A 15,340-nucleotide genomic window follows, 5' to 3' on the forward strand; every position below is an offset into this window, starting at 1 on the left:
AAACTACAAAAAGAGAACAAACATACAGTACTGGAAAATAATTAACTTCCTCATCAACTGAGTCAGTACATCTTTTTTTAACTCATGTTCTGAACATGAGAGATCACTGTAGGCCACCGCTTTAACGAAGGAGTGTGGTGGGGATGGGACATTGTCCCTCTGTCCCCAGGTTGGTGCTAGGGTAGGGTATTTGTAGGGCTCATGGTTCCCATCCTAGTGGTGGTCCCTATGGTCCTTACGGTCTGGATAAGAGCGCTCTGGCGCTGATGAGGAAAGCTGAACCGAAAAACTCTGGAGACGCAGTGGCTCACGGAGAGCACGGCTTCAATCCGCCTCACTGACAGCTAACATACTACAAAATACAGCAAACGGAGCCGCAATTAAAACGGACACGCAGTCCGTAATCTCGAGCCGGTAACACAGATGGCCCCACACGCCAATAATTAAAACGGCTATGTTGCTGCAGTTACAGAGAGAGAGATGGGCGTTTTCTTCTGAGCTTGCGTTGCGAGTCACCACACATGGTTGTCTCTCTCTCTGATAATCCGTCTGTGTGTGTGTAGGGACGACTTGAGTGGTGTTTAAATGTGAGGGACAAAGAGAGCTAGGTGGAAGGGGGAGATATAGAGAGATACTGGAAAAGAGAGAGAGAAAATAGAGAGGGGGGGGGATAGGGGAAGACAGGAAAGGACAGAGACGGGGAAGGGAAAGTAGACCGGAGAAACAGAATGAGAGCGAAGGTAAAAGTAGAGAAAGTGTGAGGAAAGATTGAGACATTTACCATCTGATATCCATCAATCTGTCAGATAAACTAAACATAACAAGATTCCACTGCTGGTCCCGGAGAAGCTGAGACTTTGGACACTTTTTTTTTGACTGCTTCTCCTTCCTTCCTTCTTTTAACCCCCCCCCCCCGCCTCTGAGCTTACAATTACCTTTTTCCCCAGAGGAATGCCGTCATCACTCTTTCTGGCAGCTGCTCGACTCCTTTTCTGATGCATCACAAAAATACACATTCCTCCACTGACTGCACTGACTGAGGATGATTAGCCGTAAAGCCACTTAGAGCTCACCAGTCGCCATACTGCAATGCCTTTGTAATCAACCTGTCTAATCAGAAGCATTGAGTGTTTCACGACTCATTGATGAGCAACATGATATCATCCACTGCTTTCAAACGGTTTATTTGAGTATTGCTGCCAAACAAGGTCATTTCAGTCCTGCTTGATTCCTTGGAGGAACGCCGTTATAAGCTAATATCAGTAGGTCGCATGAGGCAAATCCAATAACCAGTGGTGAGAAGGAAAGTTTATCATTAAATAATTTACTCCAAACCAATATAACAGTGTTTGCATGAATGACGCTGAGATGGTCCTAATTTATTGGAAGTGAAGTTTGTTCTATCTGCTCAGCGCTGATAAGGGCTGAGAAAAGAAGATCTTTAACTAAATCTGACAGGAACGGTCGGGTTCCAGACACAGTCCAGACTGCATTGATTTTGGAACACAATCGGGCCACCACATTCTTTTGTCACCAAACGGAGGGTTCAATTATCGCTTCTCAGTGGCAATCATTTTTGTGACCTTCTCAGCTCTGACAGTGGAGTAAGTTAAAGAGGGACAGTGTTGGACTATGTGTGGAATGGTGTTGAATGATTCCCATTATAGCATGCGGCTCGTCAATAAAGCTCCCACGGTGCCCGTCGATATGGTAGCAGGCTGAGTGGTTGGCATTTTCCCGGGTGGGAACAGTAGGCTTTGATGTGAATGCTTGCTCTGTTTCTGAGCTGCTCACGGGGACTAAACTCTTGAAATGAGACGCACAGATTTATCTGTCATATTGAATTGGTTTCATGAGGGCTGGGGACAGCCTGTTTACAGAAGGAAACACCCCTCTCCTAGAGATAAGGTACTTTCACAGAGCAAAAAAATGTAATTTCCAGTGTAATTTCCTCTCTTTACTTCACTGAATCACTATTGGTCTGTCTCAGTGCCCGAGCTTTGTTGGACATGATGCCAAGGAAAGATATGCAGACAGTGTTAGTTTTGGAGACTGTGAACATTCTGCAGAAATAGAACTAATTCAAGGTAGCAAACTAGGTCCTATTTCTTAAAAAGCCACGGGTGTGTTCCGTTGTCTGCTTGCTCTGTTTGTGAGAGCTGCTTCCGGGAAGCAACTCATAAATTATGTATGATCCATTAGTGAGTTTCGTTTGCAAACACAACATGTCATTCTAGGATCTTTATAAATGTAGCCCCTCAGTGAAAACCAATCTCCTCTGTCTGAGGGTCCTTGATATTTCTCATCAAATTATGGATCAATATTAGATTGCCTAAACCCTTATTTCGACGTGTAACATTTGTGAAAGCAATGTGCTAAATTATGTATCAACTGTAGCAATATCATGTTATTTTTTAGTAAATGAATGCAGCTCTCTAGCACCCAGGCACAAATGGCCGAGATGAATGGAGTTTTGAACACGTGACATGTAAAATTATGCAAATAAATGCATATGTGACTTCACCCCATTGATGCAGAGCTTATCTCGGTTACCCAGACGTAAAACTATCTTGCAGAGTTTGTCATGTCCTCTTCTACTTCTGGGAGAATGCCATTAACAGTTGTGATGACCTTTTTGCAAAAGAAGGAAGTGAAGTCTCCTCCCTGGAAAACAGAAACTTTAGGACCAAACCCATCCCTTCAGCTAATTCCACCAGTGTTCACCATGGCCAAAAAAGAAAATGTTTGTTTTCATGATTTTTTAAAATGATATAGACAATTTTGACTTTGTGTATGGACTCTAGCGGAAACCATTTATCATCCGCACACTGGCTTGAAAATCACTGCACCGTTATAGAAAATCAATGACGAAAACCAGGAACTACTGCTGCTCGTATTTCACATAATTCTACATGAGCCCAGACAGATTTGAGCCGTTTCATCTGTCCACGAGAGATTAATCCAGCTGACGCTTGTATATGATCATACTACATAAAATGGCTGTATGTATAGAAAACACTTGACCAATGAGCAGTTTGTAAACAATAGCAAAGGATTGGCCCTCTGTGGAACAAACAGTTACGATACTCTCCTTGATACGCATGTTTTGTGTGACCGTGTATGATTGGAGACACTTCCAAGACCCTTGTCCAAGTCTCTTCATGTCAACTATGGCTTGCACACACACGTGTATACACACCGTCGATCATGTTCGTCGGAGGATCTCTGCAGCGCTCTCGGAAGGCTACACGCTGTCCCATTCACTCCACACAGATCTGTGTAAAAACTAGGGTTGCAATCGGGAATCTGGTGAAAATAAGCAGGAAACTCTGAATTTTTGCAATCCTAGTAAAAACACTGAAAGCGTATTGGACGCTACAAGAAGAGAGCACACCAAGACATTTGCTTTCAATGACCAACGTGGAAAAGCTTCGCTCTCCCCGTGCCTGAAGGACACCATGGTCTTAGAGAGTGTGTGTTGGTACTATCCATGACAAGCTCCCTTAAAACATGAGTATATTGTACCCCGACAGCAATCCTGCGAGATACAACTAAGCACTAAGCTTCTAGAGGAGTAGACAATAGAACACAGAAATTACAAAAGACAAGTACTTCAGATCCAAGTTAAAAGCTCGTCTATTGTATCTCAATGCCACGTCTTCCATTACTGCCAAATGTGACATGGAGCAGCTACAATGAACACGCCAGTGACAACTGACAGATTCCCTGCCACGCCACTCTCACAGTTGGAGTCCCAATCAATGTGCCATTATTACTGATCACACAGAGTGTTGTGTGTTATGGTGAACACTTGCAGCGTTTCCCACATTGACAAGGTTGAGGTATGCAGTCGGGGTAAACTGAAAGCGAGATCTGTAGTTGGTGAAACTGCCATCGCCGTTTTCAATATTACAACAACAACAACAAAGAGGTTTAACCTCAAACATCGAACACTCTTTTGTCCTGTGGACATCAAAGCGCGATTAAAACGGCCAAATGTTTACCGTGATGCCGGATGCCCCCTTTTCATTTCATCAACAACACAATAACAAAGGCGCTGGGGTGAACAGTGGCACTCTTTCCCCTTCCACAGATTTCTGCTTCAAGGGCTCGATTCAATCCGTATCGCTGAAGATACACTTTATAACAGGATTGACAATAAATAACACGATTGACACTTAAAGTCAAAGGCATGGTAGCACAAACGGCATTCATGGTAAACGCTGCATGTGTCACTTTTTAACACGGATCTTCCGCAATGCTTTGGCGATACGAATTGAATACAGCCCTAAAGATAGAATCATGAGGCATTTATAAGTTATATACTTACAGGGTATATTATTAATGTAGGAGTCCAAAAATGGATGTAGTAACTAAGGATTCTAGCTATAAAGACAGTTTTGTTGACAACCAAAAATGGACGTTGATTTTACATTACATCAGGTTTTTGCCCGGGCATTTTTGGTTATAATCTATGTTTGTTGTAGCTGTCTATTTACCACCCCAAACCGATGCTGGCACTAAGACCAAGCTCAACGAGCTCCACGGGCCATAAGCAAACAAGAAAATGCTCATCTAGAGTTGGCACTCCTAGTGGCAGGTGAATTTAATTCTACCAGCATGTCACATGTGCAACTATAGGCAAAAAAAACTCTAGATCACCTTTACTCCACACACAGAAACACACACAAAGCTCTCCCTCGCCCTCCATTTGGCAAATTTGACCATAACTCTATTTTCCTAATTCTTGCTTACAACCGATAAACCTTTTGGGACTATGCATCTGATTCAAATAACCAACTCATCATCAAGCTTTGGTTATTTGAAGCAGCTGTGTAGTGCTAGGGCAAAACCAATATGTGCACCCAGGGGGGGCCCCATAACCGAGTTTGGGCAGCCTACCAATCATTGTTTTTGCGACCTGTAGACAGCCAGTGAAAAATGCGCTCTTATAACAGCTGCATAGTGCGGATCCCAGCCTATGGAATAAACGTTTGAGGGAGTTCCTACCTTCTTTAATCCTCTGTGGTATTGTGTTCCATACTGTCAAAAACAAGTTAATTTAAGAAGACCACAAGTTGGGCTTTTATTGCTCAATCTATTTTGTGCTGATTAAAAAAATAACTAAAACCCATAGCCCTAATGGACACACAGACTTAAAAAGGCAATCTGTAGTTGCTACTGTACATGCATTTGTGGACTTATAAATTAATGTTATACAGACCCTTGATTCTTGAAGAATATAACTTAGAAATGCCTCTTGAGCTTAGTTCAACTGTCATGCCCCATGAAAACCCAAAAGGTAAAGCTTGTTTTTCTCCAATGTCCAATATGGCTGCCATAATACCATTTGAAGGTCAATTTTTTATTTATTTTTTATTTATCCGTTATTTTACCACGTAAGTTGACTGAGAACACATTCTCATTTACAGCAATGACCTGGGGAATAGTTACAGGGGAGAGGAGGGGGTATCATGTGTCAATATACATTTTGCTGATGAGAGGCATTTGTTGTGTACAACATTCATGCCCATAGAGACTGTTTTGGTGAATTTTTTTTAAACTCTGAATCCAGTACGGCCAACATAATTACACTCAAACACGTCCGCCTGCATATAAATTGCCCTGGTTTATTTTTGCATTGCGGCATTCTGTCTTTAAAGGAAGGTTTTCGTACGACTTTTGGTATACCTAGGACTATGAGTGCCACTGCCGTACCTGACATTGTGTTTGAATAGCTGAAGCTATGTGTTCCTCAATTCTCACGACACAAGCACGAAGCAGTGTAACCAATGTACACAGGAAAGCAACCTGCAACCACAACAGTCAGCCACTCTAGCAGCGCATATGTACAGCTCTAACAGCCCCCCACCCCACCCCCCCAGTGAAACTAAGTGTGCAAAGGTTAATTCAAAGTCTTTGAGGTGACCAGGACATGAGTGTGTCCAAAAAGGGGGAAGATGCAAAGTAGCCATTAGTGTTTGTAGTTCTGTGTCCTGACCGGGTTGCACAGCTAACTGGTCATTCTGGGAAAGATACAGAGACAAAGGCCGTATCCTTCCTGTATGACTGGCAGGGCACTCGGGGGCTGTGTGGTGATCAGTTTTCGTTTCTCCACAAAAGTTGGGTGCAGGCACTCGGCAGACGCAGCTTGCATGCCAATGAGACCCATCCGCCTGACTGACGCTGGGGATACTGCAATAGTGGAATGGTTCGTTGTCTGGTTGTCTGTGAAAGGGCTGTCACATACAGCCGTTGGCTGTTGAATGGCCTCCTGACGTGTGGCAGTCTAGTTACACGACATTTCTGTCTTTACTAACTGCCAGAGGGGGACTGATGGTGGAGTGGACCTATCAAGGACAGTTCTTGGAGAATAAGAATGGCATTGACATTGGGGGTCAGGGTTAGGGTTAACCCTTCACTGGAACTAAGGGGCCTAGCCCAAACCATGAAAAACATGGCCAACCAAACGTTACAGTTGGCTCTATGCATTGGGGCAGGTAGCATTCTCTTGTCATCTGCCAAACCCAGATTAATCCATTGGTCTGCCAGAAGGTGAAGCGTGATTCATCACTCCAGACAGCGCGTTCCCACTGCTCCAGAGTCCAATGGCGGCGAGCTTTACACCACTCCAGCCGACACTTGACATTGAGCATTGGGATCTCTGCAACAGGTATGGCTGAAATAGTTGAATCCACTAATTTGAAGGGGTGTCCACATACTTTTGTATATATAGTGTATACTGACCAAAAATAAAAAGGCAACATGTAAAGTGTTGGTCCCATGTTTCATGAGCTGAAATAAAAGATCCCAGAAATGTGACATACACACAAGAAGTGTATTTCTCTCAAATTTTGTGCACACATTTGTTTCCATCTCTGTTAGTGAGCATTTCTGCTTTTGCCAAGATAATCGATCCACCTGACAGGTGTGGCATATCAAGAAGCTGATTAAACAGTATGATCATTACACAGGTGCACCTTGTGCTGTGGACAATAAATGGACACTAACATGTGCAGTTTTGCCACACAACACAATGCCACAGATGTCTCAAGTTTTGAGGGAGCGTGCAATTGCAGCATGCTGACTGCAGGAATGTCTACCAGAGCTGTTGCCAGAGAATTTAATGTTCATTTCTCTACCGTAAGTGTTGTTTTAGAGAACTTCGCAGGACGTCCAACCGGCCTCAAAACCGCATACCATATATGGTGTTGTGTGGGCCAGCGGTTTGCTGATGTCAACGATGTGAACAGAGTGCCCCATGGTGGCAATGGGGTTATGGTATGGGCAGGCATAAGCTACGGCCAACGAACATAAGTGCATTTTATTGATGGTAATTTGAATGCACAGAGATACCGTGACGAGATCCTGAGGCCCATTGTCGTGCCATTCATCCGCCGCCATCACCTCATGTTTCAGCCTGATTAATCGCAAGGATCGGTACACAATTCCTGAAAGCTGAAAATGTCCCAGTTCTTCCATGCCTGCGTACTCACCAGCCGTTTCAACAATTGAGCACGTTTGGGGATGCTCTGTTCCAGTTCGCACCAATGTCCAGAAACTTCGCTGCAGCTGTATATAGTCTATCGGTAAATAGCCCACCCAATTTTACCTACCTCATCCCCATACTGTTTATATTTATTTACTTTTCTGCTCTTTTGCACACCAATATCTCTACCTGTACATGACCATCTGATCATTTTGGGCGGCAGGGTAGCCTAGTGGTTAGAGCGTTGGACTAGTAACCGGAAGGTTGCAAGCTGACAAGGTACAAATCTGTCGTTCTGCCCCTGAACAGGCAGTTAAGCCACTGTTCCTTGGCCGTCATTGTAAATAAGAATTTGTTCTTAACTGACTTGCCTAGTTAAAATAAAAAAATGTATCACTCCAGTGTTAATCTGCAAAATTGTAATTATTCACCTACCTCCTCATGCCCTTTTTCACAGACTCTCTTTTTTTTCTCCTACTGTGTTATTGACTTGTTAATTGTTTACTCCATGTGTAACTCTGTGTTGTTGTCTGTTCACACTGCTATGCTTTATCTTGGCCAGGTCGCAGTTGCAAATGAGAACTTGTTCTCAACTAGCCTACCTGGTTAAATAAAGGTGAAATAAAAATTTAAAATTAAAAATTTTTTTAAGAGGAGTGGGACAACATTCCACAGGCCAATATCAACAGCCGGATCAACTCTATGCGAAGGAGATGTGTCGCGCTGCATGAGGCAAAAAAGTGTCCACAACAGATACTGACTGGTTTTTTGATCCATGCCCCTACCCTTTTCTTAAAGGTATCTGTGACCAACAGAGGCATATCTGTATTCCCAGTCATGTGTAATCCATAGAACTATAACTCTGGAAAATGTAGACATTTTTTGCATGTTGCGTTTATATTTTTGCTCAGTATAAAATCGAGAGGAACCTTTTGACTGAAAAGACGACTGTTTTCACTCACTGTCTCAGCCCACTTGTTTCCCATAGAGCCGATTAGATTACAATAGCCACGACATAAAAAACGTGTAACTGCATGTATTTTTGTCAGGCAGGACCATACAGCACTGAACAAATTTGACTTGGAAAGTAGTCTATCACTCGGCGACTAAAAAGTAAAGCTTACATTCATTATAAATATTCATAGTTGATATTTTAGGCTATTGTATCTCTTTGTTTACAGGTTTATGTGTGTGTGTAGGGCAGACAACTTGTATTTCAAATTTGAGCAATATCAGAGCTTGTATAATTGGGTTACATGAGTTTATGTGGCCCACAACCCCTCCTTCCAACTAGGGATTATTCTGCACTGTTTGAGTTTAGGTGGTGTGTCACAATATTTATTAATTTAACCACTTTTACAGTAAAATATTTGTTCCCCACCATCCATTTCATAAATGTTAGACATTAGAGATGTGAAAAAAACATGTTTGTGTTTTGTTCTACCTCGGTTAGTGGTATCTCAAAAAACCTAAAGCCCTTTTTGAGAATTGGCCACTAGCCCAATATTCATCTAATGCTATTTGTATTAAAAAAATATTGAAATTACACCTCAATTTGAGAACATTTGGAATTTGCGATTAATCCCAGCAAATCCTGCAGTTAACTTGATTACATCGTTTTTTTAATCGTTTGACAGCCCTAATTGCAATGCATGTCAATGTTATATAGGTAATGTGACTCACTCCCTCCCTACATGCCACACACACACACACCCCAACACCAGCTCGAGAGAGAGGAGATAAAGTGTGAACGGTCTCTAGGGTTCATCCATAGACTATATACTTATAAGGCCATGGGCTGAAACTGCTGCTGTTGTGTGTTGAGCCCTGCTGGGATTGGGGAAGACAGCCTATATCCAGGCTTTCTAATCCCATTACTGTCATGGCTGCCAGATAGGATAAATGAAACCAATTAGCATGCACACACATTTAACATCATGACATTACTGGTCCGTCTAACTGCTCTGCCCTTTGTTTAGAGCCACTTCCTGTGGCACTTGTCACTGGTACTGGTTTAAATAGCTACATCATTTCGCTATTGGTGGATGTGCGTGTGTGTATTTAAGTGTTTGTCTTTGTTTGTCTCTGTGTGTGTGTGAAAATGTGACGTGTGAAATAGGCGAAAAGAGAATTGAGTCATTTCTTTTTCACAAGACTGATTTCACAGGCTTTTTAATTTGCAAACAAATAGGATCAGGGGCGTGCGTCATGCACCAATTATTCTCGGAGGATGATGGGGGGGGGGGGGGGGGGGGGGGGGGGGGGGGGGGGGGGGGGGGGGGGGGGGGGGGGGGAGAATTTAGCATGTTTCAAACACTTGACACAGCTTTTTCCTACAATGTATCCATAATCATTATGCCTAATTTTATGTTTAAATTTTTTTATATTTTTCTGCGTAGGTTATCTAAGCAAACCTCTTCATTTGTTCATTTGTCATTTTAATGAGGGTGTCATTCTGACTGTTGTAAATCACACATCTCAATATACTGCACTAACATGCCGAGGATATTACATCCAAATGACCAAACACAGTACATGGAATGATAACACACATCATCAATACAGGCATATATCAGGGCATCATAATTAATACACAAATAACATATTATCATAAGGTGACAGATTACATTTAAACAACGTATTATTCTGCATATCTAAGCATACCTCCTACTGGTGTTTTTTTAGTTGTTTTTTTAAAGAAACGAAATATTATTTTCTGCATCTCTGCTAAAATACTGGGTCAAATATAGAAATTAATGTGAGCTAAGCTAGTTAGAAAAGCTACTCCAACTTGATTGATAGCCTGAAATAGCTGGGTAGAGGTTTGGAGATTGGGAACATATCTAGCTGGCTAGCTAAAGCCAACTTCATACAATTGCTAGGTGGCTTAGTATTACAGAGAAACAACAAAACATTTTTGCTTTATTTATTCATCAAGAAGGAACAATAGGCTACATGGCTTGATCGAATTCATTTCCAAACCTACCTCCCGCGAGTCCTAGCCATCACTGGCCATTACAACCAAATCAACTGCTGTGTGTGTCACGACACTCTCTCTCCTCCTCCACTGACGACACTGTCTGCACGCACTGGAGCCCTCAAATCTGGACCTCGAAGCCAGCTCTACTTCTTGTTGTCATTGTTCCCCTCTAATCGGGGACTGATTTAGACCTGAGACACCAGGTGGGTGCAGTTACTTATCAGGTCGAACAAAAAATCAGTAGGCTCCGGACCTCATAGGGTAAGAATTGACTACCGCTGCACTAGAGTACAGTATCTAGCGTCCTGCCTATCTATACTCTGTCATGCACCTGGGAAGGAACCATTTGCCAGGGGCTCCCGAGTGGTGCAGCAGTCTAAAGCACTGCATCTCAGTGCTTGAGGCGTCACTACAGACACTCTGGTTCAAATCCAGGCTGTATCCCAACCGGCCGTGATTGGGAGTCCCATAGGGGAGCACACAATTGGCCCAGCGTCGTCCGGGTTTGGCCGGGGGTAGGCCGTCATTGTAAATAAGAATTTGTTCTTAACTGACTTGCCTAGTTCATTTTTTAAAATTCATCTCCACAGAATAAGGGGGTACACTTTGCCTGGTCCAGTCATTGTGCCCCCCCCACTGCAAAATACAGCTGTCAGATCTTATTTTTTTAAATAAATAATTATGACTAAAATGTGGGCTTAAAAATGTAAATTCAGTAATTCATGCAACATCTGAAAAATAAACCAACAGGAAAAATCTAATGGGGTACGTGCCCTTGTGCCCCCTATGGGCATGGGGCCCCTGAACAGCATACAGGAAACCAACCTGATGCCAACAAAGAGGTAGGGTAGAACAGGTGCCTCTTCAGAGAAGGAACAGAAACCGTGTGCGTGCGACAGGGATGTGTGAAACTGCAAGCATGCGCATTATAGCAGGAGGAATTGTTTCAAATGTGTGTATGTGTGACTCACAACCTACATGAACCGTTTGTTTGAAGGAGTTTCATTCAAAACCCCTGAGACTTTTCCATTATATTTAGCAGATTGGGAAAAAAACACATTTTGCTCACACGTAACAGCAGCATTCAGTTTGGATTAAATCGGGTTGAACACAAACATCCATAACAATCACAATTAAAGTCATTCCGGCCCAGTGTTCTTGTTGGAATGACGCTATGGGTGGTTTGCTAGAGTGAGTCAGTGACAGCGTGCTCAGGAGGCCTTGTGAACGGTAGCTACAATAACGCCGGCTAACTAAGCCATCCTAACACCTCCAATGAACTGTCAGAATGAAACTAGGGTCTCAACCACCACCCTAAGACAGGCATGGACACCGCTGCCCAACCCCGTTAGAAACACACACCTCCTCGGAAACCCAGTGTATCACGACACACTGGGAAATCAGACGGTAGGAACGTCGTGCAACATCATTTTTTTGGAGGAGAAATTCACTTTGAAAACATTCTAACCTTTTTCACAGAGCATTAACACCCAAGTCACAGACACCACCTGAGAGGGCCTCTGGGAATGAATCCATTTGATTAGGCTCAAAGCCAGTATCTCTGGGTTCAGCAAGTGGCGAAACAAAGACTAAAAAAAGTCCCTTGTGTTCTAGCTGGGCTAACCAGCAACAGATAAGGAACTAATCCAATTGTGAGGTACATTTGGCAGACTGGGTGCTGTTCCTGTCCAGTCAGTTAATATGGCAGCCATATTGTCACTGTTGGTAACTGAACAGATAACACTTCGCTTTGGGTTAATTGCGTTCCAGGGAGCTGATTGGGTTTGAGACTGCAGAGGACAACTGCAGGGATCAACACCTATTCAAAGATACTCCAACACACCTACAGTAACTAGCACTGGGCTGGGGAATCAGTCCCATATCGCCCAGGCGAAAAGAAAGAGAAGGGGGGGAGACAGATAGGGAAAGGGGGGGGGGGCAGAGAAAAAGAGAGAGGAATCAATATAAAACTATAGCGACATACATTGAAATAAATCGGAAAGAGAGATTTAAAAAGAGGGAGAGAAAGTATGAAAGATTTCAAAAATCAGGCAAAAGCATAGTCGAATGAGGGAACGACCGAAAAGAGCGAGCTGTCTTTGCAGACTGTTTTTGCCCTGCCGTCCTCCTCTGTTGAGTTTGTAATCCATTTGGAGAGTGAGGAGTTCAGAGAAGGGTCATCTCCCCCGCTGCCGCTGCCAGACCTGCATCCCAGCCCATGGTCGTGACAGTGTTTACACTCTCTGCCTCGCAATGGCTGGGAGACCTGCTCATCGTCTTTGGCAGCAGGGCTTATGTAGTGACACCCAAGGCAAACAGAACGAACTATCCACAGGGGTGACGGTCTCCACAGATCAGTCTAAAACCCCTGTCACACCGTCTCTCCTCGTTCTCCCCCTCCTCCCTCCTCCCTGCTCCTACAGCGGGTGTCTGGCTGGACACCCGTTGTCGTCTCTAACGCGTATATGAGATATATGTAATGGCTGCTGCTGTGGTGTATGACCTTTGACCCCTACCTATAAACCATACCGTGATGTTCCTGATGTTTTCAGAGGGTGCTGTCGTTGGTGGGGTCGGACTCAGGACCGATGGCTCCCGGGGTCTCCTTGGCGGGGGCAGAGACCTCAGAGAGCAGGCTGAGGCAGGTGGCCGGGTTCCGGGAGGTGGAGCGGGAGAGGAGCTGGCCCCCTGGGGGCTCCTGGCGGCAGTAAGGGCACAGGTAGCCCTTGAGGTGCAGCCAGACCTTACTGTGCAGGGAGGCGTAGATGAAGGGGTTGTAGCAGGCGGAGCTCATGGCCACCAGGTGGCAGCACACCTGCAGCACGTTGACATAGCGCTTGCCCACAATGTGGTAGTCTGGGTCCAGGTCCAGCAGCAGGTTCAGCACCTGTAGGGAGGGAGGAGGAATGCACACAGTCAGTGGGTCACATGCATTAGGATAACATTGGGATTACATTAGGATTACATTGAGATTACATTGGGATTACGCACAGCCTAGGTGATGTAACTGCCCCTAAAATGCTCTTTCTTCATATTTTCTCAAAGAAATCTGCTTAATTATATAAAAATGTCAACAATGTCAGGAAAGTTAACGGGCTATCAGGAAAGTGCAGTGGGCTATCATTGTGAGTGCATTGTACCTGTGCCTGTGTGTGTGCACGCACAACCGTGTGTTCTCACCTGCAGGGGCAGCCAGCAGAGGGCAAAGGCAAGCACGGAGGCCACCAGGAGAGAGAAGGTTTTCCTCCTCCTCTGGCTCCAGCGCTGCTGGCAGTGTGAGGGCTCTCCGGGCAGCGTGTGTCGTCTCAGGTGCACTGTGATGGCACAGTAGGATACGCTGACTGACAGCAGAGGGATCATGTAGGAGGCTACCAGGATACAGCAGGAGTAGAGCAGCCTGAGCTGGCCAGAGCTCGGCCAGAACTCCTCACACACCACCAGCTCCACCCCACGGGGCCTCAGGTCTAGGTAGCGCGTGTGGAGGGAAGGAGGGGCAGCCAGGGCCAGAGACAACCCCCACACCCCCAGAGCCACCGCACCACAGCCCCCGACAGAGATCCTCCTCCTCACTGGGTGGGCCACCACCACGTATCGGTCCACAGCGATGGCCGTGAGGGACAGCACAGAGGCGAAGACGGTGGCGGCCTGCAGCAGCGGCACCAGGTGGCAGAGAGGGCGTCCGAAGGCCCAGCCGCGGCTGTCGAAGGCGTACGAGGCGGTCAGAGGGACACAGGTCAGGCACATCAGTAGGTCGCCGGCCGCCAGGTTACCGATGAAGAAGTTGGTGGCATTGTGGAGCTTCTTGTCGGCCAGGATACAGGCCAGCAGGATGGAGTTGCCTATGCCGGCCACGGCCACCAGAAGGCAGTAGAGGGGCAGGAAGAGGGGCTTGAAGCGCAGCAGCAGCTGCATGCCAGAGAACACGTCCAGGGGGTTGTTGCTGTGGTTCAGGGAGGGGCCTCCAGTAGTGTTAGCTCCACTCAGGACCTCCTCCAGGATGGGATCCATCTCAGTACACTGCTCCCCTACAGCACAACATAGGGAGTCACTCCATTGTGGCAGTTAGAGCTTCCTCCAGTGGTTCCTATCATTTACAGCATGATAGAGCAAAGAATATAGTTGAACCAATATCTAAGTTCATAACCTTGACCCTCAGCAGCCCCGTCTCCCTTGGCTGCTAACTTAATATATACCAAAGATTATAGATGTACTGACAAGATACGTGTCTCTCGTTGTCCACAAAGTGGCACGGCGGGCTGTCTAGCTCCTGCCTATCCTTCCTTTGATTGGTGCATAGATCGCATTATGGTAATCCTTCTTTGAATATTCAATGAGGGTTGTTGACGTCAAACGCTTGTATTCATTGGAGAGATACTATGCTACTAGTCTCATGCCATGAAAATGCATAGCCATCTCGAGACCACTCCGCTAAAAAGTGTTTCTTCTCAAAGATACCAGGATGTCACGTGTCCTAATTATATCAGCACACTTGTAACAACTTACGAAACTTCTATTCGATCAAATAAACCTTACATAGCAAAAAAGCCATTCATTTTTCTGCTCACCGAATTCGACACTATCTCATTGACCTCAAAACAAAAACTCAATGCTTGGTGGGCGAAACAATGAGAAAACGTCACCGCCGCCGTGTTGGGCCTCTCTCTTTCTCTATGTATGTACTAACTAGAATTTCATTTTGTTTGGGGGGAGGGGGTGAGGGCGTCTGTGCAAACGTCATGTCTCTCCTGTCCAGTCTCTTTAATACCGTGACCGCCCACCTTATTGGCTACACTCACTTTACTCACTTGGTCTAAGCGCCGGCGCCTCAGATGTGCATCCCCTGTAATGCTGTTGCCATGCACCTGATGGAG

The 15,340-nt window shown here is 45.1% G+C and overlaps 1 protein-coding gene across 1 annotated transcript; it reads right to left on the minus strand.

Moving 5' to 3' along the window:
* Positions 1-10,969: 10,969 nt before the first annotated feature.
* On the minus strand, positions 10,970-14,939 carry LOC109904767 (prolactin-releasing peptide receptor-like). Its single transcript, XM_020501912.2, has 2 exons — positions 13,650-14,939; positions 10,970-13,356 (listed from the first exon to the last, which is right to left on the minus strand). The coding sequence occupies exons 1-2, from the start codon at positions 14,475-14,477 to the stop codon at positions 13,018-13,020; spliced, it is 1,167 nt and encodes a 388-aa protein (XP_020357501.1). The 5' UTR covers positions 14,478-14,939; the 3' UTR covers positions 10,970-13,017.
* Positions 14,940-15,340: the final 401 nt, after the last annotated feature.

Source organism: Oncorhynchus kisutch, unplaced genomic scaffold (genome assembly GCF_002021735.2).
Source record: "Oncorhynchus kisutch isolate 150728-3 unplaced genomic scaffold, Okis_V2 scaffold1493, whole genome shotgun sequence".
NCBI classification, from domain to species: domain Eukaryota; kingdom Metazoa; phylum Chordata; class Actinopteri; order Salmoniformes; family Salmonidae; genus Oncorhynchus; species Oncorhynchus kisutch.